The sequence below is a fragment of the Ciona robusta genome, chromosome 3 (assembly GCF_009617815.1).
Source record: "Ciona robusta chromosome 3, ASM961781v2".
Taxonomy (NCBI): Eukaryota; Metazoa; Chordata; class Ascidiacea; order Phlebobranchia; family Cionidae; genus Ciona; species Ciona robusta.
In genome coordinates this window covers 2,764,088-2,787,304 of record NC_143237.1, presented here as the reverse complement: position 1 = coordinate 2,787,304, position 23,217 = coordinate 2,764,088, and the positions used below count along the sequence as shown (strand labels likewise).

Genomic DNA, 23,217 nt, shown 5'->3' with positions numbered 1-23,217 from the left:
GGTAGAACTTACAACCAACTTCATAACCGCGCGACGGTATCAAATTATCATCGTTTATGACCGACATTTTGAATGAATATATAATGTAACATGCCTACTCAGTCAAGAATAGCTCTCTTGTTCAAACATTTTTTGTAATTTAGTCTTGATCAATGCCTACATCGAATACGTGTTGGATACGTTGATTGTGCGTTTGGATTGTACCATAAACTTTAGTTTTTTTCTAAAGATACCAGATGCCGAATTACGTTTGAATGTTACTCTGGCTTCTCTTCAGCGCACGATTCTTTCGCCTTTTACTAAAGAATTCCGTGGAGGGGAGCATTTCAATGAGTCTTTGAATATTTTTCCACACCTGACTTTGGTCAGGATTATTACTGTAAACAAATTGTATACATTTGGTGTTGCACGTTTGTTAAATCCTCTTTTAGCCAATTTTGTGAACCGCATGACGATATCAAACTATTAACGTTTATGACCGACCTTTTAAAAGAATATGTAATGTAACATGCAAACTCATTCAAGAATATCTCTCTTGTTCAAAAAAATTCTGTAATTTAGTCTTTATCAATGCGTTAAACGAATACGTTTTGGATTCGTTGATTGTGCACCTGGATTGTACCATGAAATTTAGTTTTTTTTTCTAAAGATACCAGATGCCGAATTACGTTTGATTGCTACTCTGGCTTCTCTTCAGCGCATGATTCTTTCGCCTTTTACTAAAGAATTCCGTGAAGGGGAGCATTTCAATGAGTCTTTGATTATATTTCCACACCTGACTTTGGTCAGAATTATTTACTGTTAACAAATTGTATACATTTGGTATTGCACAATGGGTAGAACTTACAACCAACTTCATAACCGCGCGACGGTATCAAATTATCATCGTTTATGACCGACATTTTGAATGAATATATAATGTAACATGCCTACTCAGTCAAGAATAGCTCTCTTGTTCAAACACTTTTTGTAATTTAGTCTTGATCAATGCCTTCATCGAATACGTGTTGGATACGTTGATTGTGCGTTTGGATTGTACCATAAACTTTAGTTTTTTTCTAAAGATACCAGATGCCGAATTACGTTTGAATGTTACTCTGGCTTCTCTTCAGCGTATGATTCTTTCGCCTTTTACTAAAGAATTCCGTGGAGGGGAGCATTTCAATGAGTCTTTGACTATTTTTCCACGCCTGACTTTGGTCAGGATTATTTACTGTTAACTAATTGTATACATTTGGTGTTGCACGTTTGTTAAATCCTCTTTTAGCCAATTTTGTGAACCGCATGACGATATCAAACTATTATCGTTTATGACCGAGCTTTTAAAAGAATATGTAATGTAACATGCCAACTCATTCAAGAATATCTCTCTTGTTCAAAATACTTTCTGTAATTTAGTCTTTATCAATGCGTTAAACGAATACATTTTGGATTCGTTGATTGTGCGTTTGGATTGTACCATAAACTTTAGGTTTTTTTCTAAAGATACCAGATGCCGAATTACGTTTGATTGTTACTCTGGCTTCTCTTCAGCGCATGATTCTTTCGCCTTTTACTAAAGAATTCCGTGGAGGGGAGCATTTCAATGAGTCTTTGACTATTTTTCCACGCCTGACTTTGGTCAGGATTATTTAGTGTTAACTAATTGTATACATTTGGTATCGCACAATGGGTAAAACTTCGAAACAACCTTATAACCGCGTGACGATATCAAACTTTCCTCGTTGATGACCGACCTTTTAAAAGAATATATAATGTAACATGCCAACTCATTCAAGTAAAGCACACTTGTTCAAACATTTCTTGTAATTTAGTCTTTATCAATGCCTTTAACGAATACGTATTGGATTCGTTAATTGTGCGCTTTAATCGTACCATGAACTTTAGTTTTTTTTTAAAGATACCAGATGCCGAATTACGTTTGATTGTTACTCTGGCTTCTCTTGAGCGCATGATTCTTTCGCCTTTTACTAAAGAATTCCGTGGAGGGGAGCATTTCAATGAGTCTTTGACTATTTTTCCACGCCTGACTTTGGTCAGGATTATTTACTGTTAACTAATTATCAAACTTTCCTCGTTGATGACCGACCTTTTAAAAGAATATATAATGTAACATGCCAACTCATTCAAGAAAAGCTCTCTTGTTCAAACATTTCTTGTAATTTAGTTTGTATCAATGCCTTCATCGAATACGTATTGGATTCGTTGATTGTACCATGAACTTTAGTTTTTTTTCTAAAGATACCAGATGCCGAATTACGTTTGATTGTTACTCTGGCTTCTCTTCAGCGCATGATTCTTTCGGCTTTTACTAAAGAATTCCGTGGAGGGGAGCATTTCAATGAGTCTTTGACTATTTTTCCACACCTGACTTTGGTCAGGATTATTTACTGTTAACAAATTGTATACATTTGGTATCGCACAATGGGTAGAACTTAAAACCAACTTCATAACCGCGTGACGGTATCAAATTATCATCGTTTTTGACCGACATTTTGAATGAATATATAATGTAACATGCTTACTCAGTCAAGAATAGCTCTCTTGTTCAAACATTTTTTGTAATTTAGTCTTGATCAATGCCTTCATCGAATACGTGTTGGATACGTTGATTGTGCGTTTGGATTGTACCATAAACTTTAGTTTTTTTCTAAAGATACCAGATGCCGAATTACGTTTGAATGCTACTCTGGCTTCTCTTCAGCGCATGATTCTTTCGCCTTTTACTAAAGAATTGCGTGGAAGGGAGCATTTCAATGAGTCTTTGAATATTTTTCCACACCTGACTTTGGTCAGGATTATTTAATGTTCACTAATTATCAAACTTTCCTCGTTGATGACCGACCTTTTAAAAGAATATATAATGTAACATGCCAACTCATTCAAGAAAAGCTCTCTGGTTCAAACATTTCTTGTAATTTAGTCTTTATCAATGCCTTCATCGAATACGCATTGGATTCGTTGATTGTGCGCTTTGATTGTACCATGAACTTTAGTTTTTTTTCTAAAGATACCAGATGCCGAATTACGTTTGATTGTTACTCTGGCTTCTCTTCAGCGCATGATTCTTTCGCCTTTTACTAAAGAATTCCGTGGAGGGGAGCATTTCAATGAGTCTTTGACTATTTTTCCACACCTGACTTTGGTCAGGATTATTTACTGTTAACTAATTGTATACATTTGGTATCGCACAATGGGTAAAACTTCCAAACAACCTTATAACCGCTTGACGATATCAAACTATCCTCGTTGATGACCGACCTTTTAAAAGAATATATAATGTAACATGCCAACTCATTCAAGAAAAGCTCTCTTGTTCAAACATTTCTTGTAATTTAGTTTGTATCAATGCCTTCATCGAATACGTTTTGGATTCGTTGATTGTGCGCTTTGATTGTACCATGAACTTTAGTTTTTTTTCTAAAGAAACCAGATGCCGAATTACGTTTGATTGTTACTCTGGCTTCTCTTCAGCGCATGATTCTTTCGCCTTTTACTAAAGAATTCCGTGGAGGCGAGCATTTCAATGAGTCTTTGACTATTTTTCCACGCCTGACTTTGGTCAGGTTTATTTACTGTAAACTAATTGTATACATTTGGTATCGCACAATGGGTAAAACTTCCAAACAACCTTATAACCGCGTGACGATATCAAACTTTCCTCGTTGATGACCGACCTTTTAAAAGAATATATAATGTAACATGCCTACTCAGTCAAGAATAGCTCTCTTGTTCAAACATTTTTTGTAATTTAGTCTTGATCAATGCCTTCATCGAATACGTGTTGGATACGTTGATTGTGCGTTTGGATTGTACCATAAACTTTAGTTTTTTTCTAAAGATACCAGATGCCGAATTACGTTGGAATGCTACTCTGGCTTCTCTTCAGCGCATGATTCTTTCGCCTTTTACTAAAGAATTCCGTGGAGGGGAGCATTTCAATGATTCTTTGACTATTTTTCCACACCTGACTTTGGTCAGGATTATTTACTGTTAACAAATTGTATACATTTGGTATCGCACAATGGGTAGAACTTAAAACCAACTTCATAACCGCGTGACGGTATCAAATTATCATCGTTTATGACCGACATTTTGAATGAATATATAATGTAACATGCCTACTCAGTCAAGAATAGCTCTCTTGTTCAAACATTTTTTGTAATTTAGTCTTGATCAATGCCTTCATCGAATACGTGTTGGATACGTTGATTGTGCGTTTGGATTGTACCATAAACTTTAGTTTTTTTCTAAAGATACCAGATGCCGAATTACGTTTGAATGTTACTCTGGCTTCTCTTCAGCGCATGATTCTTTCGCCTTTTACTAAAGAATTCCGTGGAGGGGAGCATTTCAATGAGTCTTTGAATATTTTTCCACACCTGACTTTGGTCAGGATTATTACTGTAAACAAATTGTATACATTTGGTGTTGCACGTTTGTTAAAACCTCTTTTAGCCAATTTTGTGAACCGCATGACGATATCAAACTATCATCACATTTTGAATGAATATATAATGTAACATGCCTACTCAGTCAAGAATAGCTCTCTTGTTCAAACATTTTTTGTAATTTAGTCTTGATCAATGCCTTCATCGAATACGTGTTGGATACGTTGATTGTGCGTTTGGATTGTACCATAAACTTTAGTTTTTTTCTAAAGATACCAGATGCCGAATTACGTTTGAATGTTACTCTGGCTTCTCTTCAGCGCATGATTCTTTCGCCTTTTACTAAAGAATTCCGTGGAGGGGAGCATTTCAATGAGTCTTTGAATATTTTTCCACACCTGACTTTGGTCAGGATCATTGCTGTAAACAAATTGTATACACTTGGTGTTGCACGTTTGTTAAATCCTCTTTTAGCCAATTTGGTGAACCGCATGACGATATCAAACTATCATCGTTTATGACCGACCTTTTAAAAGAATATGTAATGTAACATGCCAACTCATTCAAGAATATCTCTCTTGTTCAAAATATTTTCTGTAATTTAGTCTTTATCAATGCGTTAAACGAATACGTTTTGGATTCGTTGATTGTATGCTTGGATTGTACCATAAACTTTAGTTTTTTTCTAAAGATACCAGATGCCGGATTACGTTTGATTGTTACTCTGGCTTCTCTTCAGCGCATGATTCTTTCGCCTTTTACTAAAGAATTCCGTGGAGGGGAGCACTTCAATGAGTCTTTGACTATTTTTCCACACCTGACTTTGGTCAGGATTATTTACTGTTAACAAATTGTATACATTTGGTATCGCACAATGGGTAGAACTTAAAACCAACTTCATAACCGCGTGACGGTATCAAATTATCATCGTTTATGACCGACATTTTGAATGAATATATAATGTAACATGCCTACTCAGTCAAGAATAGCTCTCTTGTTCAAACATTTTTTGTAATTTAGTCTTGATCAATGCCTTCATCGAATACGTGTTGGATACGTTGATTTTGCGTTTGGATTGTACCATAAACTTTAGTTTTTTTCTAAAGATACCAGATGCCGAATTACGTTTGAATCTTACTCTGGCTTCTCTTCAGCGCATGATTCTTTCGCCTTTTACTAAAGAATTCCGTGGAGGGGAGCATTTCAATGAGTCTTTGAATATTTTTCCACACCTGACTTTGGTCAGGATTATTACTGTAAACAAATTGTATACATTTGGTGTTGCATGTTTGTTAAATCCTCCTTTAGCCAATTTTGTGAACCGCATGACGATATCAAACTATCATCGTTTATGACCGATCTTTTAAAAGAATATGTAATGTAACATGCAAACTCATTCAAGAATATCTCTCTTGTTCAAAATATTTTCTGTAATTTAGTCTTATCAATGCGTTAAACGAATACGTTTTGGATTCGTTGATTGTGCACATGGATTGTACCATGAACTTTAGTTTTTTTTTTCTAAAGATACCAGATGCCGAATTACGTCTGAATTTTACTCTGGCTTCTCTTCAGCGCATGATTCTTTCGCCTTTTACTAAAGAATTCCGTGGAGGGGAGCATTTCAATGAGTCTTTGAATATTTTTCCACACCTGACTTTGGTCAGGATCATTGCTGTAAACAAATTGTATACACTTGGTGTTGCACGTTTGTTAAATCCTCTTTTAGCCAATTTGGTGAACCGCATGACGATATCAAACTATCATCGTTTATGACCGACCTTTTAAAAGAATATGTAATGTAACATGCAAACTCATTCAAGAATATCTCTCTTGTTCAAAATATTTTCTGTAATTTAGTCTTATCAATGCGTTAAACGAATACGTTTTGGATTCGTTGATTGTGCACATGGATTGTAACATGAACTTTAGTTTTTTTTTTTCTAAAGATACCAGATGCCAAATTACGTTTGATTGCTACTCTGGCTTTTCTTCAGCGCATGATTCTTTCGCCTTTTACTAAAGAATTCCGTGGAGGGGAGCATTTCAATGAGTCTTTGATTATATTTCCACACCTGACTTTGGTCAGGATTATTTACTGTTAACAAATTGTATACATTTGGTATTGCACAATGGGTAGAACTTACAACCAACTTCATAACCGCGCGACGGTATCAAATTATCATCGTTTATGACCGATATTTTGAATGAATATATAATGTAACATGCCTACTCAGTCAAGAATAGCTCTCTTGTTCAAACATTTTTTGTAATTTAGTCTTGATCAATGCCTTCATCGAATACGTGTTGGATACGTTGATTGTGCGTTTGGATTGTACCATAAACTTTAGTTTTTTTCTAAAGATACCAGATGCCGAATTACGTTTGAATGTTACTTTGGCTTCTCTTCAGCGCATGATTCTTTCGCCTTTTACTAAAGAATTCCGTGGAGGGGAGCATTTCAATGAGTCTTTGAATATTTTTCCACACCTGACTTTGGTCAGGATTATTACTGTAAACAAATTGTATACATTTGGTGTTGCACGTTTGTTAAATCTTCTTTTAGCCAATTTTGTGAACCGCATGACGATATCAAACTATCATCGTTTATGACCGACCTTTTAAAAGAATATGTAATGTAACATGCAAACTCATTCAAGAATATCTCTCTTGTTCAAAATATTTTCTGTAATTTAGTCTTATCAATGCGTTAAACGAATACGTTTTTGATTCGTTGATTGTGCACATGGATTGTACCATGAACTTTAGGTTTTTTTTCTAAAGATACCAGATGCCGAATTACGTTTGATTGCTACTCTGGCTTCTCTTCAGCGCATGATTCTTTCGCCTTTTACTAAAGAATTCCGTGGAGGGGAGCATTTCATTGAGTCTTTGATTATATTTCCACACCTGACTTTGGTCAGGATTAGTTACTGTTAACAAATTGTATACATTTGGTATTGCACAATGGGTAGAACTTACAACCAACTTCATAACCGCGCGACGGTATCAAATTATCATCGTTTATGACCGACATTTTGAATGAATATATAATGTAACATGCCTACTCAGTCAAGAATAGCTCTCTTGTTCAAACATTTTTTGTAATTTAGTCTTGATCAATGCCTACATCGAATACGTGTTGGATACGTTGATTGTGCGTTTGGATTGTACCATAAACTTTAGTTTTTTTCTAAAGATACCAGATGCCGAATTACGTTTGAATGTTACTCTGGCTTCTCTTCAGCGCACGATTCTTTCGCCTTTTACTAAAGAATTCCGTGGAGGGGAGCATTTCAATGAGTCTTTGAATATTTTTCCACACCTGACTTTGGTCAGGATTATTACTGTAAACAAATTGTATACATTTGGTGTTGCACGTTTGTTAAATCCTCTTTTAGCCAATTTTGTGAACCGCATGACGATATCAAACTATTAACGTTTATGACCGACCTTTTAAAAGAATATGTAATGTAACATGCAAACTCATTCAAGAATATCTCTCTTGTTCAAAAAAAATTCTGTAATTTAGTCTTTATCAATGCGTTAAACGAATACGTTTTGGATTCGTTGATTGTGCACCTGGATTGTACCATGAAATTTAGTTTTTTTTTTCTAAAGATACCAGATGCCGAATTACGTTTGATTGCTACTCTGGCTTCTCTTCAGCGCATGATTCTTTCGCCTTTTACTAAAGAATTCCCTGAAGGGGAGCATTTCAATGAGTCTTTGATTATATTTCCACACCTGACTTTGGTCAGAATTATTTACTGTTAACAAATTGTATACATTTGGTATTGCACAATGGGTAGAACTTACAACCAACTTCATAACCGCGCGACGGTATCAAATTATCATCGTTTATGACCGACATTTTGAATGAATATATAATGTAACATGCCTACTCAGTCAAGAATAGCTCTCTTGTTCAAACACTTTTTGTAATTTAGTCTTGATCAATGCCTTCATCGAATACTTGTTGGATACGTTGATTGTGCGTTTGGATTGTACCATAAACTTTAGTTTTTTTCTAAAGATACCAGATGCCGAATTACGTTTGAATGTTACTCTGGCTTCTCTTCAGCGTATGATTCTTTCGCCTTTTACTAAAGAATTCCGTGGAGGGGAGCATTTCAATGAGTCTTTGACTATTTTTCCACGCCTGACTTTGGTCAGGATTATTTACTGTTAACTAATTGTATACATTTGGTGTTGCACGTTTGTTAAATCCTCTTTTAGCCAATTTTGTGAACCGCATGACGATATCAAACTATTATCGTTTATGACCGAGCTTTTAAAAGAATATGTAATGTAACATGCCAACTCATTCAAGAATATCTCTCTTGTTCAAAATACTTTCTGTAATTTAGTCTTTATCAATGCGTTAAACGAATACATTTTGGATTCGTTGATTGTGCGCATGGATTGTACCATAAACTTTAGGTTTTTTTTTAAAGATACCAGATGCCGAATTACGTTTGATTGTTACTCTGGCTTCTCTTCAGCGCATGATTCTTTCGCCTTTTACTAAAGAATTCCGTGGAGGGGAGCATTTCAATGAGTCTTTGACTATTTTTCCACGCCTGACTTTGGTCAGGATTATTTAGTGTTAACTAATTGTATACATTTGGTATCGCACAATGGGTAAAACTTCGAAACAACCTTATAACCGCGTGACGATATCAAACTTTCCTCGTTGATGACCGACCTTTTAAAAGAATATATAATGTAACATGCCAACTCATTCAAGTAAAGCACACTTGTTCAAACATTTCTTGTAATTTAGTCTTTATCAATGCCTTTAACGAATACGTATTGGATTCGTTAATTGTGCGCTTTAATCGTACCATGAACTTTAGTTTTTTTTTAAAGATACCAGATGCCGAATTACGTTTGATTGTTACTCTGGCTTCTCTTCAGCGCATGATTCTTTCGCCTTTTACTAAAGAATTCCGTGGAGGGGAGCATTTCAATGAGTCTTTGACTATTTTTCCACGCCTGACTTTGGTCAGGATTATTTACTGTTAACTAATTATCAAACTTTCCTCGTTGATGACCGACCTTTTAAAAGAATATATAATGTAACATGCCAACTCATTCAAGAAAAGCTCTCTTGTTCAAACATTTCTTGTAATTTAGTTTGTATCAATGCCTTCATCGAATACGTATTGGATTCGTTGATTGTACCATGAACTTTAGTTTTTTTTCTAAAGATACCAGATGCCGAATTACGTTTGATTGTTACTCTGGCTTCTCTTCAGCGCATGATTCTTTCGCCTTTTACTAAAGAATTCCGTGGAGGGGAGCATTTCAATGAGTCTTTGACTATTTTTCCACACCTGACTTTGGTCAGGATTATTTACTGTTAACAAATTGTATACATTTGGTATCGCACAATGGGTAGAACTTAAAACCAACTTCATAACCGCGTGACGGTATCAAATTATCATCGTTTTTGACCGACATTTTGAATGAATATATAATGTAACATGCTTACTCAGTCAAGAATAGCTCTCTTGTTCAAACATTTTTTGTAATTTAGTCTTGATCAATGCCTTCATCGAATACGTGTTGGATACGTTGATTGTGCGTTTGGATTGTACCATAAACTTTAGTTTTTTTCTAAAGATACCAGATGCCGAATTACGTTTGAATGCTACTCTGGCTTCTCTTCAGCGCATGATTCTTTCGCCTTTTACTAAAGAATTGCGTGGAAGGGAGCATTTCAATGAGTCTTTGAATATTTTTCCACACCTGACTTTGGTCAGGATTATTTACTGTTCACTAATTATCAAACTTTCCTCGTTGATGACCGACCTTTTAAAAGAATATATAATGTAACATGCCAACTCATTCAAGAAAAGCTCTCTGGTTCAAACATTTCTTGTAATTTAGTCTATATCAATGCCTTCATCGAATACGCATTGGATTCGTTGATTGTGCGCTTTGATTGTACCATGAACTTTAGTTTTTTTTCTAAAGATACCAGATGCCGAATTACGTTTGATTGTTACTCTGGCTTCTCTTCAGCGCATGATTCTTTCGCCTTTTACTAAAGAATTCCGTGGAGGGGAGCATTTCAATGAGTCTTTGACTATTTTTCCACACCTGACTTTGGTCAGGATTATTTACTGTTAACTAATTGTATACATTTGGTGTTATAGCTGCCTTTTCGTCGGGCGTGGCCCACTTGTCCCGAGGCAGTATATAACTGAAACTATTCGATTGGGTGTAGACGTGACCGTGTGTCCCGTCTGAACTTCTCTCTGTGCTTACAACGCGTCCTTTATCAGTAGAGCACTACCAGCCTTCCAAACTGTCTTAAGGTTTATTGTGTGAAGTAGAGGAACGGTACACTTTACGGGACGGTACTCTTTAGGATACGGGACGGTACTCTTTAGGATACGGGACGGTACTCTTTAGGATACGGGACGGTACTCTTTAGGATACGGGACGGTTAAACAGGGTGAGAGGACAGGGCCACTCCAGGTGTTACATATAGTTACAAATAAATACAAATTTCACTTACATGTAGTAACCTTATTCAAATAGAATCCTTCGTTAGGGTTAAACACTATAATTAATACAAACATTAACGGTGAAATATATACGAACGGATGGATTACGTCCGATCCGCATTCGGTTACTGGAAAAGAGGAACAAAAAGGGCAAACGAACAAGGCCACGTTTCTTGAAACTAAAAACAATAGAAATAACAGAAAGAATAGGAGCCGGGGATTCTACACTCCCCCCAAATTGCTAAGTCATAAAACGAACAATTTAAACACAAAATCCACGGCGCACATTCGCACGTGGTAACAATAAATGTCTAGAAACGCGAACGCGCTTCTTAGGTGGTCGTCACTTCGGTCGGCATCGTCGCCGGGTCATCATCCTCCCTTCTCGGGACTCGAACATCATCGTCGTCGTCGTCGGCGGGAGCTATCATGCATAGCTTATGGATCGGCCTTCGCATCTCGAGGCCGCGGGCCCGCACAGATACTGTGCGAACGATTCCATGAGCGTCGGGGTAAACCTCACAAATTTTGCCTATGGACCATTGTGAGCGTGGGGTCGAGTTATCGACCAACAGGACAATATCTTTGGATTTAAAGTTCTTTTGACGTAGGTGCCATTTCTGGCGGGCAATGATTGTACGTAAGTACTCGCGGGACCACCGAACCCAGAACTGTTCGGCCAGGTACTGTACATAGCGCCATCGCTTGCGGGCGTAACAGTCTTTCTCGCGGGTAAGTGTCGGTGGTAGGTCAGCGGTTGGCTTCACGCGGAGCAGATGGTTCGGGGTCAAAGGTAATTCACTATCACAATCGATAGTGACCGGGGTGAGAGGACGTGAGTTCAGTATCGCCTCGGCTTCCAGCAGTAGGGTCTGTAGTCCGTCGTCTGTCAGCGGACGTTGAGCGGAAAGGGAGAGCAAGACGCGGCGGACCGACCGGATCATTCTTTCCCATGCGCCGCCCATGTGGCTAGCACATGGCGGGTTGAAGCTCCACTGTATGTCTTTCTGTCGAAGAAAACTGTTAATTTGGGCTTGGTTCCATTCCTGCATTGCTTCGCGCAGGAGCCTTTCAGCGCCAACTAAGTTGGTGCCGTTGTCTGAGTAAATATACATGGGAGCGCCTCGGCGGGCTATGAAGCGCCGCAGCGCATTGATCATCGCGTCAGCAGTTAAATCTTTCGCCAGCTCCAGGTGAACGGCGCGGGTAGTCATACACGTGAAGAGACAGCCATAACGTTTAACAGAACTTCTTCCCTGGCGGACCATAATAGGTCCAAAGTAGTCCACTCCGGTGTATGAGAACGGCGGGGCTTCCACTTGCAGTCTTGGTGACGGCAACGAGGACATCAGTTGTTCGGCAGGTTTCGCATACCTGCGGCGACACGGTACACAGTTGTTCAGGACTCGACGGACAGCAGCGGTAGACTTCATGACGAAGAAGCGTTGACTCAACAGGTTCAGGGTATGATTTAACCCAGAATGGCCGGCAGCAGAATGATGGTAGGTGATGATCAAATCCGTAAGATGAGAGGTATGCGGCAGGATAGCTGGGTGACGTGCCTCGTACCCAATGGGCGCCCTTTCCAGTCGGCCACCCACCCGGAGCACACCATCTGAAACAAACGGGTCAAGCTTGAAGACGGGCGACTTTCTACCTGGCTTAAGGGGATTCTTGTCACTTGCGACGCCAAGCATCCACTGAGCATAATTCTGCCTCTGTACATACTTAATAAGTTCAGTTTCGGAGTACTGGAGTTCAGCGACGGACAACGGGCTTGATTCAAATTTCGGGTCCAGCTTCTGGGCACGTTTGCGTAAAAAGCGTTTGACCCTAAGTAGCCAGGCTGTGGCGACCTTGAGGCGGTAAAGACTAGAGAATTGAGATAGCAGCGCGTCAGTAGCGGGTATTGTCACTTGTAACGAGAAAACAGTTGCAGTTTTCTTATCGAATTGCTTTATGTCATGGTCAGACATTTCCTTTTTCGCGAAGGCGTTCGGCCAGTTTTCGGGATCCAAAGTAAGAAAGTCGGGGCCGGAAAACCAGAGGCGTGTCTTCAAGAGTGCGTCGCCACTTGCGCCTCTCGACGCGTAATCAGCAGGGTTTGATTGGGTGGGAACGTGTTTCCAGTTGCTGGTGCACGTATTCTCAGAAATCATAGCAAGACGACGTGAAACGAACAGAGGGAAACGTCGCCGTTCGTTGAATAAGCTCTGCAGTACAACAGCCGAATCGGACCAAAAGATCGAAGGACGCAAATCCAGGCCAAGTTCTCTTCTCAGCATCTGATCCATATTGACGGCGGTGACGGCAGCCATCAGTTCCATGCGGGGAATAGACACTTCGTTCTGAGGTGCCAAGCGGGACTTTCCCATAACGAAAGTGCAGTTCACATTCTGATTGCGGTCGACGGTGCGCAGATAACAAACCGCGCCATACGCGATTTTCGAAGCATCTGCGAAAAAGTGCAGCTGGGAGCGTTGCATATTATCGTACGCTTGCAGACCAAAACTTCTGGAGATGACGATGTCGCGCAGTCGCGGCAAACTAGCAAGCCATTTTTCCCAACGCTTTAGTTCCGGTTCGGGTACTGGTTCGTCCCACTCGAGCTCCTGTTGACACAAATTACGGTAAATAAGTCTCGCTTCTAGAACGATAGGGGCAACAAATCCTAACGGGTCGAATAGGGAGTTCATAGTGGATAACATTCCACGACGAGTGCGGGGTTTCATAGGTAATGCGACCGTGAACATAAACTCGTCTGTGTTCACGCTCCAGTTTATACCAAGTACCCGTTCATGAAGTTGATCGTCAAGGGTACGGACTTGTAGAGATTTCGAGCGTTCTTCTTCTGGGATTGAGTCGATGACTTCCTTGGAGTTCGACAGCCACTTGGTCAGGCGAAATCCAGCTTTAGCCAAAATACTTCGCATATCCTTAGCCATGCGTATACCGGCCTCCGCGTTCGGGACCGAGACCAGGCAGTCGTCGACATAAAAGTTACGCTCAACCGCTGTTGCAACGCTGGGGTCGTACTCACCACCGAAATCCACTGCGGCTTGTCGTAGGCAAAATGAAGCGCAGCTAGGCGAGGACGTGGCTCCGAACAAGTGTACCTTCATGCGATGACATCGGGGTTCAAGTGTCAGGTCTCCGTTCGGCCACCACCAAAATCTTAAGCTATCACGGTCTCGGGGAGTGACGCGTACCTGGTGAAACATCGCCTCGATGTCCGCTACCAGAGCGATAGGTTCCCGACGAAACCTCGTAAGTACACCAACCAGGCTGTTCACCAAATCGGGGCCTTGCATAAGAACCTGGTTAATAGAAATACCTTGATGTTTGGCTGCACAATCAAACACAACGCGCAGCTTGTCTGGTTTGCGGGGATTGATGACGGGATGATGGGGAAGGTACCAGGCTCTGCGATCAGTGTCGATCTCTTCTTCTGGCGTAACTTCTGCGTAGCCCTTCGCAATCATGGTGGATATCTGGTTGACGTACTTCATCTTCATGTCGGGGTTGCAGGTGAGTCTCTTCTTCAGACCGCTCAATCGTCGCTTCGCCATCATGCGGCTATCTGGAAGAATCTGGTAGTCGTGACGCCAGGGCAGGGGCAATTCGTAATGGTTATCTGTAAACTTAACTGAATCTTTCATCAGCCGGTAGGTTCTTCTATCCTCTACGGACAGGGACGCTCCGAGAGCCGATTCATCGGGGTTCGTATCGGCGGTAAACGGATGCAAGTCGCTCTCGTCTTTCAAGAACATCACGTGGGCGGCACGGAGGACTTCCGTGTCTTCGGCCTTAATAGAAATAAAGTTAGAACAAGCAAAGCTGGCAGTTGTGGCGTCAAATGATGGACCCAACAGGGACCATCCCAGGGGCGTCTTAATTGCATCCGGGCATTGGCCGGAACCGCTTCGTGACGACTCGACGCGGAATGCCTGTGGTACGTCGGCGCCAATCAATATCTTCACCGTGCCATTCTTTACATGGCGTAGTTCGACGTCTCGTAAGTAGTTGTGGCGTCTCATCAATCTGGAACTAGGAACAATATTAGGCTTAATCGGAATTGTATCGACAGCCACCACACTAGGCAGCTGCATCCATTCTCCGCCGTCAAGTGACCGGACGGATAAGGTCAGTGAAGTAGTGTCCAAGGACTTCGCTGATGTTAGTGTCTGAAGGGTGAGGCGCCTCGGTGTGCCGGTGGCGTTCAGCTCGTCAACGAGGGATTGCTCACAGAAGGTCGTGGTCGATCCTTGATCCAGGAACGCGTATGTGTTAAGTTCTCGATCCTTAAATCGCACCTTGACTGGAACAACGTTAAGAAACACAGCGGAGGCATTAACACTGGCGCTATATTCGGTTGAGGGGGTAATTTTCTTTGGTTGTTTAACATGCAGCTCCTTGAGCCTCGGGTTATGTAATAGCGTGTGGTGATAGATACCTGAACATCCTGGGGCGTCGCAATATACCGGACTTCTGCAGTGACGGACACTATGCGATTCCTGGAAGCACCTGAAGCATATCTTCTTCGAGCGCACAAAATCCCATCGCTCATCTAGGGACTGAGATTTGAACTTTCCACAGGAGTCTAGCGGGTGGCAACCTTTACAAAGAAAACAAACGTTAGTGGCTTTAAATGTCGGTCTAGACTCCGGATTGGCGGTGCTGCATGCCATTGCTCTGGTTCTTCTATTCGCGGTACGGTTAGAAGACGGGTGTATCGCTCTCCCAAATATCGAATTCGCAAGGGTACTCTGAAGGCAGACAAACTCGGATAAATCGGTGAACTTAGCGCGGTTACCGGTTCTGCGTTCCACGTCGACAGACCACTCAATCCATTTCTCGTGCAGGACTGGGGGCAGTTTGCGGATCACGGACAGCATCACCTCCATCGAATCGACACTGGATGATTGCTTCACATCATGGAGTGAGGTACAACACTTGTCCATCAGAACCGACAATTTCTTTAATCCTACATTATCAAATTCGTTTACCTTGGATGCATCCTTTAAATGCTCTTCGCAACATCGGGCGATAACGTGTGGTTGGCCGTACTCTTCGTGAAGCGTGTTCCAGGCGGTGCGGTAGCCAATATGAGGCGGTTTCGACGTAAGATGACTTATCTTTTCTCGGACGTTTTGCTCGCAATGCTGTATAAGATACAATAATCTCAAATCGTCACCTTGTGTCTTCTTGGTGATGTGGGTGTCGAACTGTCGCACAAAGGTCCAATATCCCATGGGGTCGCCGCTAAACTTCTCGATAACGGGTCGTGGTAGGAAGCGTTCTCCCACGTCAGTTGTTTGGTATTGTTGACGATTGTGGTTGTGTTCGTACTCCTTCTGTGTTCGCAGCACCGGTCGGGGGGACAGGTCGACTTCTGTAAGGGGAGTCGCTTCGAAGGAAGGCAGAGGCGGATTGTAGGGTTCAGGGAAACGTGGTGACGGCGATATCGGGATCGGGAACGTGGGAGGCCGGGGTTCTCGGCGCACGTCAGCTACAAAGCCAGCCGTAGGGTTTGGAGCCGTTCGCAGGGAGAAGGGATTAACGCGAGTGGGGGCTTGATGCAACGGGTTGGCGTGATCTTGCATGGGAGACGGGGAAAGGCCTACCTGGGCGGGGGTTTCGTGCACAACGCCAGGGGGCATTGTCAGGGGTTCGCTTCGGGAAAGTCGAGCGGTGTCGGCAATGGGACGTGGAGGGGCAGCGGAAACTGGCGAACTAAGGGCGGTGCGCATGGATGGTGCTGGCGGGGCGTCATCTTCGTCTCTCCATGCGTTGTCGGCAGCTTCAGCCATTTCCAATTGTCTCTGCTTGTCATTTAGGGATCGTAGGGCTTCCTCTTCGATTTCGCGTTGTTCTTCTTGCGCTTCACGTGCTTTTCGATCAGCATCTTCTTGCGCTTCACGTGATTTTCTTTCGGCATCTTCTTGCGCTTCACGTGCTTTTCTTTCGGCATCTTCTTGCGCTTCACGTGCTTTTCGATCAGCACGTTCTCGGGTACGTTGACGGGTTTCGTGCAGCTTCTGCTCTTCATGTTCCTTCGCTAGAATAGCTAATCTCAGGTTAACGCGACTCTTACGTCGTTCGCTACGTCGAGAACTAGTGGTGGAGCCACCGTAAGATTGTTCTGAACGTCGCTCTGCAGGTAAAGTTTCTCGGGGCTGATCAGTCTTCCTTAGCCATTCCTGGACGTGAACGTCGAACTCTTCCTTTTGATTTCGCAAGTCAGACAGGCGTACGTCTGTACCTTCTAACGGGACGGCGGGGGTAGAGGCACAGGCGTTCATTAAGACTTCGAAATCATTGTCAATAACGGGAAGCAGTTCAATCAGAGGTCCTTTTCCTTCGGGGGATATCATTAACTTTTCAGCAGCAACATATTTCTGATTCAGGCTTTTCAGGGCATCAGAATAAACAACACCTTCTGACGTCATAATGAGACGTGTTGCAATATACCAACAAACAGTAATAAATTCTTGAAATGTCAATGAACAGGCAAATGTCCAACCTGTTTAACGATGTTATAGCTGCCTTTTCGTCGGGCGTGGCCCACTTGTCCCGAGGCAGTATATAACTGAAACTATTCGATTGGGTGTAGACGTGACCGTGTGTCCCGTCTGAACTTCTCTCTGTGCTTACAACGCGTCCTTTATCAGTAGAGCACTACCAGCCTTCCAAACTGTCTTAAGGTTTATTGTGTGAAGTAGAGGAACGGTACACTTTACGGGACGGTACTCTTTAGGATACGGGACGGTACTCTTTAGGATACGGGACGGTACTCTTTAGGATACGGGACGGTACTCTTTAGGATACGGGACGGTTAAACAGGGTGAGAGGACAGGGCCACTCCAGGTGTTACATATAGTTACAAATAAATACAAATTTCACTTACATGTAGTAACCTTATTCAAATAGAATCCTTCGTTAGGGTTAAACACTATAATTAATACAAACATTAACGGTGAAATATATACGAACGGATGGATTACGTCCGATCCGCATTCGGTTACTGGAAAAGAGGAACCAAAAGGGCAAACGAACAAGGCCACGTTTCTTGAAACTAAAAACAATAGAAATAACAGAAAGAATAGGAGCCGGGGATTCTACATTTGGTATCGCACAATGGGTAAAACTTCCAAACAACCTTATAACCGCTTGACGATATCAAACTATCCTCGTTGATGACCGACCTTTTAAAAGAATATATAATGTAACATGCCAACTCATTCAAGAAAAGCTCTCTTGTTCAAACATTTCTTGTAATTTAGTTTGTATCAATGCCTTCATCGAATACGTTTTGGATTCGTTGATTGTGCGCTTTGATTGTACCATGAACTTTAGTTTTTTTTCTAAAGATACCAGATGCCGAATTACGTTTGATTGTTACTCTGGCTTCTCTTCAGCGCATGATTCTTTCGCCTTTTACTAAAGAATTCCGTGGAGGCGAGCATTTCAATGAGTCTTTGACTATTTTTCCACGCCTGACTTTGGTCAGGTTTATTTACTGTTAACTAATTGTATACATTTGGTATCGCACAATGGGTAAAACTTCCAAACAACCTTATAACCGCGTGACGATATCAAACTTTCCTCGTTGATGACCGACCTTTTAAAAGAATATATAATGTAACATGCCTACTCAGTCAAGAATATCTCTCTTGTTCAAAATATTTTCTGTAATTTAGTCTTTATCAATGCGTTAAACGAATACGTTTTGGATTCGTTGATTGTATGCTTGGATTGTACCATAAACTTTAGTTTTTTTCTAAAGATACCAGATGCCGAATTACGTTTGATTGTTACTCTGGCTTCTCTTCAGCGCATGATTCTTTCGCCTTTTACTAAAGAATTCCGTGGAGGGGAGCACTTCAATGAGTCTTTGACTATTTTTCCACACCTGACTTTGGTCAGGATTATTTACTGTTAACAAATTGTACACATTTGGTATCGCACAATGGGTAGAACTTAAAACCAACTTCATAACCGCGTGACGGTATCAAATTATCATCGTTTATGACCGACATTTTGAATGAATATATAATGTAACATGCCTACTCAGTCAAGAATAGCTCTCTTGTTCAAACATTTTTTGTAATTTAGTCTTGATCAATGCCTTCATCGAATACGTGTTGGATACGTTGATTTTGCGTTTGGATTGTACCATAAACTTTAGTTTTTTTCTAAAGATACCAGATGCCGAATTACGTTTGAATCTTACTCTGGCTTCTCTTCAGCGCATGATTCTTTCGCCTTTTACTAAAGAATTCCGTGGAGGGGAGCATTTCAATGCGTCTTTGAATATTTTTCCACACCTGACTTTGGTCAGGATTATTACTGTAAACAAATTGTATACATTTGGTGTTGCATGTTTGTTAAATCCTCCTTTAGCCAATTTTGTGAACCGCATGACGATATCAAACTATCATCGTTTATGACCGATCTTTTAAAAGAATATGTAATGTAACATGCAAACTCATTCAAGAATATCTCTCTTGTTCAAAATATTTTCTGTAATTTAGTCTTATCAATGCGTTAAACGAATACGTTTTGGATTCGTTGATTGTGCACATGGATTGTACCATGAACTTTAGTTTTTTTTTTCTAAAGATACCAGATGCCGAATTACGTCTGAATTTTACTCTGGCTTCTCTTCAGCGCATGATTCTTTCGCCTTTTACTAAAGAATTCCGTGGAGGGGAGCATTTTAATGAGTCTTTGAATATTTTTCCACACCTGACTTTGGTCAGGATCATTGCTGTAAACAAATTGTATACACTTGGTGTTGCACGTTTGTTAAATCCTCTTTTAGCCAATTTGGTGAACCGCATGACGATATCAAACTATCATCGTTTATGACCGACCTTTTAAAAGAATATGTAATGCAACATGCCAACTCATTCAAGAATATCTCTCTTGTTCAAAATATTTTCTGTAATTTAGTCTTTATCAATGCGTTAAACGAATACGTTTTGGATTCGTTGATTGTATGCTTGGATTGTACCATAAACTTTAGTTTTTTTCTAAAGATACCAGATGCCGAATAACGTTTGAATGTTACTCTGGCTTCTCTTCAGCGCATGATTCTTTCGCCTTTTACTAAAGATTTCCGTGGAGGGGAACATTTCAATGAGTCTTTGACTATTTTTCCACGCCTGAATTTGGTCAGGTTTATTTACTGTTAACTAATTGTAAACATTTGGTATCGCACAATGGGTAAAACTTCCAAACAACCTTATAACCGCGTGACGATATCAAACTTTCCTCGTTGATGACCGACCTTTTAAAAGAATATATATTGTAACATACCATCTCATTCAAGAAAAGCACTCTTGTTAAAACATTTCTTGTAATTTAGTCTTTATCAATGCCTTTAACGAATACGTATTGGATTCGTTGATTGTGCGCTTTGATTGTACCATGAACTTTAGTTTTTTTTCTAAAGATACCAGATGCCGAATTACGTTTGAATGTTACTCTGGCTTCTCTTCAGCGCATGATTCTTTCGCCTTTTACTAAAGAATTCCGTGGAGGGGAGCATTTCAATGAGTCTTTGAATATTTTTCCACACCTGACTTTGGTCAGGATTATTACTGTTAACAAATTGTATACATTTGGTGTTGCACGTTTGTTAAATCCTCTTTTAGCCAATTTTGTGAACCGCATGACGATATCAAACTATCATCACATTTTGAATGAATATATAATGTAACATGCCTACTCAGTCCAGAATAGCTCTCTTGTTCAAACATTTTTTTGTAATTTAGTCTTGATCAATGCCTTCATCGAATACGTGTTGGATACGTTGATTGTGCGTTTGAATTGTACCATAAACTTTAGTTTTTTTCTAAAGATACCAGATGCCGAATTACGTTTGAATGTTACTCTGGCTTCTCTTCAGCGCATGATTCTTTCGCCTTTTACTAAAGAATTCCGTGGACGGGAGCATTTCAATGAGTCTTTGAATATTTTTCCACACCTGACTTTGGTCAGGATCATTGCTGTAAACAAATTGTATACACTTGGTGTTGCACGTTTGTTAAATCCTCTTTTAGCCAATTTGGTGAACCGCATGACGATATCAAACTATCATCGTTTATGACCGACCTTTTAATAGAATATGTAATGTAACATGCCAACTCATTCAAGAATATCTCTCTTGTTCAAAATATTTTCTGTAATTTAGTCTTTATCAATGCGTTAAACGAATACGTTTTGGATTCGTTGATTGTATGCTTGGATTGTACCATAAACTTTAGTTTTTTTCTAAAGATACCAGATGCCGAATTACGTTTGATTGTTACTCTGGCTTCTCTTCAGCGCATGATTCTTTCGCCTTTTACTAAAGAATTCCGTGGAGGGGAGCATTTCAATGAGTCTTTGACTATTTTTCCACGCCTGACTTTGGTCAGGATTATTTACTGTTAACTAATTGTATACATTTGGTATCGCACAATGGGTAAAACTTCCAAACAACCTTGTAACCGCGTGACGATATCAAACTTTCCTCGTTGATGACCGACCTTTTAAAAGAATATATAATGTAACATGCCAACTCATTCAAAAAAAGCACACTTGTTCAAACATTTCTTGTAATTTAGTTTTTTATCAATGCCTTTAACGAATACGTATTGGATTCGTTGATTGTGCGCTTTGATCGTACCATGAACTTTAGTTTTTTTTTAAAGATACCAGATGCCGAATTACGTTTGATTGTTACTCTGGCTTCTCTTCAGTGCATGATTCTTTCGCCTTTTACTAAAGAATTCCGTGGAGGGGAGCATTTCAATGAGTCTTTGACTATTTTTCCACGCCTGAATTTGGTCAGGATTATTTACTGTTAACTAATTGTATACATTTGGTATCGCACAATGGGTAAAACTTCCAAACAACCTTATAACCGCGTGACGATATCAAACTTTCCTCGTTGATGACCGACCTTTTAAAAGAATATATAATGTAACATACCAACTTATTCAAGAAAAGCACTTTTGTTAAAACATTTCTTGTAATTTAGTCTTTATCAATGCCTTTAACGAATACGTATTGGATTCGTTGATTGTGCGCTTTGATTGTACCATGAACTTTAGTTTTTTTTTTAAAGATACCAGATGCCGAATTACGTTTGATTGTTACTCTGGTTTCTCTTTAACGCATGATTCTTTCGCCTTTTACTAAAGAATTCCGTGGAGGGGAGCATTTCAATGAGTCTTTGAATATTTTTCCACACCTGACTTTGGTCAGGATTATTACTGTAAACAAATTGTATACATTTGGTGTTGCACGTTTGTTAAATCCTCTTTTAGCCAATTTTGTGAACCGCATGACGATATCAAACTATTAACGTTTATGACCGACCTTTTAAAAGAATATGTAATGTAACATGCAAACTCATTCAAGAATATCTCTCTTGTTCAAACATTTTTTTGTAATTTAGTCTATATCAATGCCTTCATCGAATACGTATTGGATTCGTTGATTGTGCGATTTGATTGTACCATGAACTTTAGTTTTTTTTCTAAAGATACCAGATGCCGAATTACGTTTGATTGTTGCTCTGGCTTCTCTTCAGCGCATGATTCTTTCGCCTTTTACTAAAGAATTCCGTGGAGGGGAGCATTTTAATGAGTCTTTGACTATTTTTCCACACCTGACTTTGGTCAGGATTATTTACTGTTAACAAATTGTATACATTTGGTATCGCACAATGGGTAGAACTTAAAACCAACTTCATAACCGCGTGACGGTATCAAATTATCATCGTTTATGACCGACATTTTGAATGAATATATAATGTAACATGCCTACTCAGTCAAGAATAGCTCTCTTGTTCAAACATTTTTTGTAATTTAGTCTTGATCAATGCCTTCATCGAATACGTGTTGGATACGTTGATTGTGCGTTTGGATTGTACCATAAACTTTAGTTTTTTTCTAAAGATACCAGATGCCGAATTACGTTTGAATGTTACTCTGGCTTCTCTTCAGCGCATGATTCTTTCGCCTTTTACTAAAGAATTCCGTGGAGGGGAGCATTTCAATGAGTCTTTGAATATTTTTCCACACCTGACTTTGGTCAGGATTATTACTGTAAACAAATTGTATACATTTGGTGTTGCACGTTTGTTAAATCCTCTTTTAGCCAATTTTGTGAACCGCATGACGATATCAAACTATCATCGTTTATGACCGACCTTTTAAAAGAATATGTAATGTAACATGCAAACTCATTCAAGAATATCTCTCTTGTTCAAAATATTTTCTGTAATTTAGTCTTTATCAATGCGTTAAACGAAT

The 23,217-nt window shown here is 40.1% G+C and overlaps 3 protein-coding genes and 38 non-coding genes across 42 annotated transcripts in view; 38 read left to right on the top strand and 3 right to left on the bottom strand.

The window, feature by feature from the left end:
* Positions 1–10,948, bottom strand: part of LOC149737708 (lactadherin-like) — a 129,535-nt gene extending 118,587 nt beyond the window's left edge. Inside the window, exon 1 of the mRNA XM_089874617.1 lies at positions 10,931–10,948. The gene's annotated coding sequence lies outside the window, so the exon portion shown is untranslated. The remainder of the gene's footprint in view (positions 1–10,930) is intronic.
* Positions 1–10,948, bottom strand: part of LOC149737709 (glutathione S-transferase theta-1-like) — a 100,603-nt gene extending 89,655 nt beyond the window's left edge. Inside the window, exon 1 of the mRNA XM_089874619.1 lies at positions 10,931–10,948. The gene's annotated coding sequence lies outside the window, so the exon portion shown is untranslated. The remainder of the gene's footprint in view (positions 1–10,930) is intronic.
* On the top strand, positions 258–372 carry LOC149737735 (U5 spliceosomal RNA). Its single transcript, XR_016384733.1, has one exon. It is a non-coding gene; the product is annotated as a U5 spliceosomal RNA (small nuclear RNA).
* On the top strand, positions 678–792 carry LOC149737734 (U5 spliceosomal RNA). Its single transcript, XR_016384773.1, has one exon. It is a non-coding gene; the product is annotated as a U5 spliceosomal RNA (small nuclear RNA).
* On the top strand, positions 1,093–1,207 carry LOC149737733 (U5 spliceosomal RNA). The gene has a single exon (XR_016384803.1). It is a non-coding gene; the product is annotated as a U5 spliceosomal RNA (small nuclear RNA).
* On the top strand, positions 1,514–1,628 carry LOC149737732 (U5 spliceosomal RNA). The gene has a single exon (XR_016384817.1). It is a non-coding gene; the product is annotated as a U5 spliceosomal RNA (small nuclear RNA).
* LOC149737731 (U5 spliceosomal RNA) lies at positions 1,929–2,043 on the top strand. The gene has a single exon (XR_016384774.1). It is a non-coding gene; the product is annotated as a U5 spliceosomal RNA (small nuclear RNA).
* On the top strand, positions 2,270–2,384 carry LOC149737730 (U5 spliceosomal RNA). The gene has a single exon (XR_016384768.1). It is a non-coding gene; the product is annotated as a U5 spliceosomal RNA (small nuclear RNA).
* Positions 2,685–2,799, top strand: LOC149737729 (U5 spliceosomal RNA). Its single transcript, XR_016384785.1, has one exon. It is a non-coding gene; the product is annotated as a U5 spliceosomal RNA (small nuclear RNA).
* LOC149737728 (U5 spliceosomal RNA) lies at positions 3,039–3,153 on the top strand. The gene has a single exon (XR_016384807.1). It is a non-coding gene; the product is annotated as a U5 spliceosomal RNA (small nuclear RNA).
* Positions 3,455–3,569, top strand: LOC149737727 (U5 spliceosomal RNA). Its single transcript, XR_016384770.1, has one exon. It is a non-coding gene; the product is annotated as a U5 spliceosomal RNA (small nuclear RNA).
* LOC149737726 (U5 spliceosomal RNA) lies at positions 3,870–3,984 on the top strand. The gene has a single exon (XR_016384758.1). It is a non-coding gene; the product is annotated as a U5 spliceosomal RNA (small nuclear RNA).
* Positions 4,285–4,399, top strand: LOC149737725 (U5 spliceosomal RNA). Its single transcript, XR_016384836.1, has one exon. It is a non-coding gene; the product is annotated as a U5 spliceosomal RNA (small nuclear RNA).
* Positions 4,692–4,806, top strand: LOC149737724 (U5 spliceosomal RNA). Its single transcript, XR_016384835.1, has one exon. It is a non-coding gene; the product is annotated as a U5 spliceosomal RNA (small nuclear RNA).
* Positions 5,111–5,225, top strand: LOC149737723 (U5 spliceosomal RNA). Its single transcript, XR_016384813.1, has one exon. It is a non-coding gene; the product is annotated as a U5 spliceosomal RNA (small nuclear RNA).
* LOC149737722 (U5 spliceosomal RNA) lies at positions 5,526–5,640 on the top strand. Its single transcript, XR_016384834.1, has one exon. It is a non-coding gene; the product is annotated as a U5 spliceosomal RNA (small nuclear RNA).
* Positions 5,947–6,061, top strand: LOC149737721 (U5 spliceosomal RNA). Its single transcript, XR_016384833.1, has one exon. It is a non-coding gene; the product is annotated as a U5 spliceosomal RNA (small nuclear RNA).
* LOC149737720 (U5 spliceosomal RNA) lies at positions 6,369–6,483 on the top strand. Its single transcript, XR_016384771.1, has one exon. It is a non-coding gene; the product is annotated as a U5 spliceosomal RNA (small nuclear RNA).
* Positions 6,784–6,898, top strand: LOC149737719 (U5 spliceosomal RNA). The gene has a single exon (XR_016384743.1). It is a non-coding gene; the product is annotated as a U5 spliceosomal RNA (small nuclear RNA).
* Positions 7,204–7,318, top strand: LOC149737718 (U5 spliceosomal RNA). Its single transcript, XR_016384750.1, has one exon. It is a non-coding gene; the product is annotated as a U5 spliceosomal RNA (small nuclear RNA).
* Positions 7,619–7,733, top strand: LOC149737717 (U5 spliceosomal RNA). The gene has a single exon (XR_016384732.1). It is a non-coding gene; the product is annotated as a U5 spliceosomal RNA (small nuclear RNA).
* On the top strand, positions 8,041–8,155 carry LOC149737716 (U5 spliceosomal RNA). The gene has a single exon (XR_016384788.1). It is a non-coding gene; the product is annotated as a U5 spliceosomal RNA (small nuclear RNA).
* LOC149737715 (U5 spliceosomal RNA) lies at positions 8,456–8,570 on the top strand. The gene has a single exon (XR_016384802.1). It is a non-coding gene; the product is annotated as a U5 spliceosomal RNA (small nuclear RNA).
* On the top strand, positions 8,877–8,991 carry LOC149737714 (U5 spliceosomal RNA). The gene has a single exon (XR_016384816.1). It is a non-coding gene; the product is annotated as a U5 spliceosomal RNA (small nuclear RNA).
* On the top strand, positions 9,292–9,406 carry LOC149737713 (U5 spliceosomal RNA). The gene has a single exon (XR_016384815.1). It is a non-coding gene; the product is annotated as a U5 spliceosomal RNA (small nuclear RNA).
* On the top strand, positions 9,633–9,747 carry LOC149737712 (U5 spliceosomal RNA). Its single transcript, XR_016384806.1, has one exon. It is a non-coding gene; the product is annotated as a U5 spliceosomal RNA (small nuclear RNA).
* On the top strand, positions 10,048–10,162 carry LOC149737711 (U5 spliceosomal RNA). Its single transcript, XR_016384784.1, has one exon. It is a non-coding gene; the product is annotated as a U5 spliceosomal RNA (small nuclear RNA).
* On the top strand, positions 10,402–10,516 carry LOC149737710 (U5 spliceosomal RNA). Its single transcript, XR_016384804.1, has one exon. It is a non-coding gene; the product is annotated as a U5 spliceosomal RNA (small nuclear RNA).
* A 212-nt stretch (positions 10,949–11,160) lies between the features above and the next one.
* Positions 11,161–16,204, bottom strand: LOC149737707 (uncharacterized). Of its 2 annotated transcripts, none has more exons than XM_089874595.1 (2): positions 15,916–16,204; positions 11,161–15,524 (listed from the first exon to the last, which is right to left on the bottom strand). In XM_089874595.1, exons 1-2 carry the CDS (start codon positions 15,947–15,949, stop codon positions 11,242–11,244), a joined length of 4,317 nt encoding a protein of 1,438 aa, XP_089730721.1. In that variant the 5' UTR covers positions 15,950–16,204; the 3' UTR covers positions 11,161–11,241. The 2 variants fall into 2 exon arrangements, with proteins under 2 accessions (XP_089730721.1, XP_089730720.1); XM_089874594.1 differs by lacking the exon at positions 15,916–16,204 and having other exon boundaries at positions 11,161–15,227; positions 15,363–15,874.
* Positions 16,205–18,307: 2,103 nt separating this feature from the next.
* Positions 18,308–18,422, top strand: LOC149737706 (U5 spliceosomal RNA). The gene has a single exon (XR_016384769.1). It is a non-coding gene; the product is annotated as a U5 spliceosomal RNA (small nuclear RNA).
* Positions 18,423–18,723: 301 nt separating this feature from the next.
* LOC149737705 (U5 spliceosomal RNA) lies at positions 18,724–18,838 on the top strand. The gene has a single exon (XR_016384812.1). It is a non-coding gene; the product is annotated as a U5 spliceosomal RNA (small nuclear RNA).
* Positions 18,839–19,138: 300 nt separating this feature from the next.
* On the top strand, positions 19,139–19,253 carry LOC149737704 (U5 spliceosomal RNA). The gene has a single exon (XR_016384753.1). It is a non-coding gene; the product is annotated as a U5 spliceosomal RNA (small nuclear RNA).
* A 306-nt stretch (positions 19,254–19,559) lies between these two features.
* Positions 19,560–19,674, top strand: LOC149737703 (U5 spliceosomal RNA). Its single transcript, XR_016384808.1, has one exon. It is a non-coding gene; the product is annotated as a U5 spliceosomal RNA (small nuclear RNA).
* Positions 19,675–19,978: 304 nt separating this feature from the next.
* Positions 19,979–20,093, top strand: LOC149737702 (U5 spliceosomal RNA). Its single transcript, XR_016384759.1, has one exon. It is a non-coding gene; the product is annotated as a U5 spliceosomal RNA (small nuclear RNA).
* Positions 20,094–20,394: 301 nt separating this feature from the next.
* Positions 20,395–20,509, top strand: LOC149737701 (U5 spliceosomal RNA). Its single transcript, XR_016384832.1, has one exon. It is a non-coding gene; the product is annotated as a U5 spliceosomal RNA (small nuclear RNA).
* Positions 20,510–20,802: 293 nt separating this feature from the next.
* On the top strand, positions 20,803–20,917 carry LOC149737700 (U5 spliceosomal RNA). The gene has a single exon (XR_016384756.1). It is a non-coding gene; the product is annotated as a U5 spliceosomal RNA (small nuclear RNA).
* A 304-nt stretch (positions 20,918–21,221) lies between these two features.
* On the top strand, positions 21,222–21,336 carry LOC149737699 (U5 spliceosomal RNA). The gene has a single exon (XR_016384814.1). It is a non-coding gene; the product is annotated as a U5 spliceosomal RNA (small nuclear RNA).
* A 301-nt stretch (positions 21,337–21,637) lies between these two features.
* On the top strand, positions 21,638–21,752 carry LOC149737698 (U5 spliceosomal RNA). The gene has a single exon (XR_016384745.1). It is a non-coding gene; the product is annotated as a U5 spliceosomal RNA (small nuclear RNA).
* A 301-nt stretch (positions 21,753–22,053) lies between these two features.
* LOC149737697 (U5 spliceosomal RNA) lies at positions 22,054–22,168 on the top strand. The gene has a single exon (XR_016384744.1). It is a non-coding gene; the product is annotated as a U5 spliceosomal RNA (small nuclear RNA).
* Positions 22,169–22,473: 305 nt separating this feature from the next.
* LOC149737696 (U5 spliceosomal RNA) lies at positions 22,474–22,588 on the top strand. Its single transcript, XR_016384736.1, has one exon. It is a non-coding gene; the product is annotated as a U5 spliceosomal RNA (small nuclear RNA).
* Positions 22,589–22,888: 300 nt separating this feature from the next.
* On the top strand, positions 22,889–23,003 carry LOC149737695 (U5 spliceosomal RNA). The gene has a single exon (XR_016384831.1). It is a non-coding gene; the product is annotated as a U5 spliceosomal RNA (small nuclear RNA).
* The last annotated feature ends 214 nt before the right edge of the window (positions 23,004–23,217 follow it).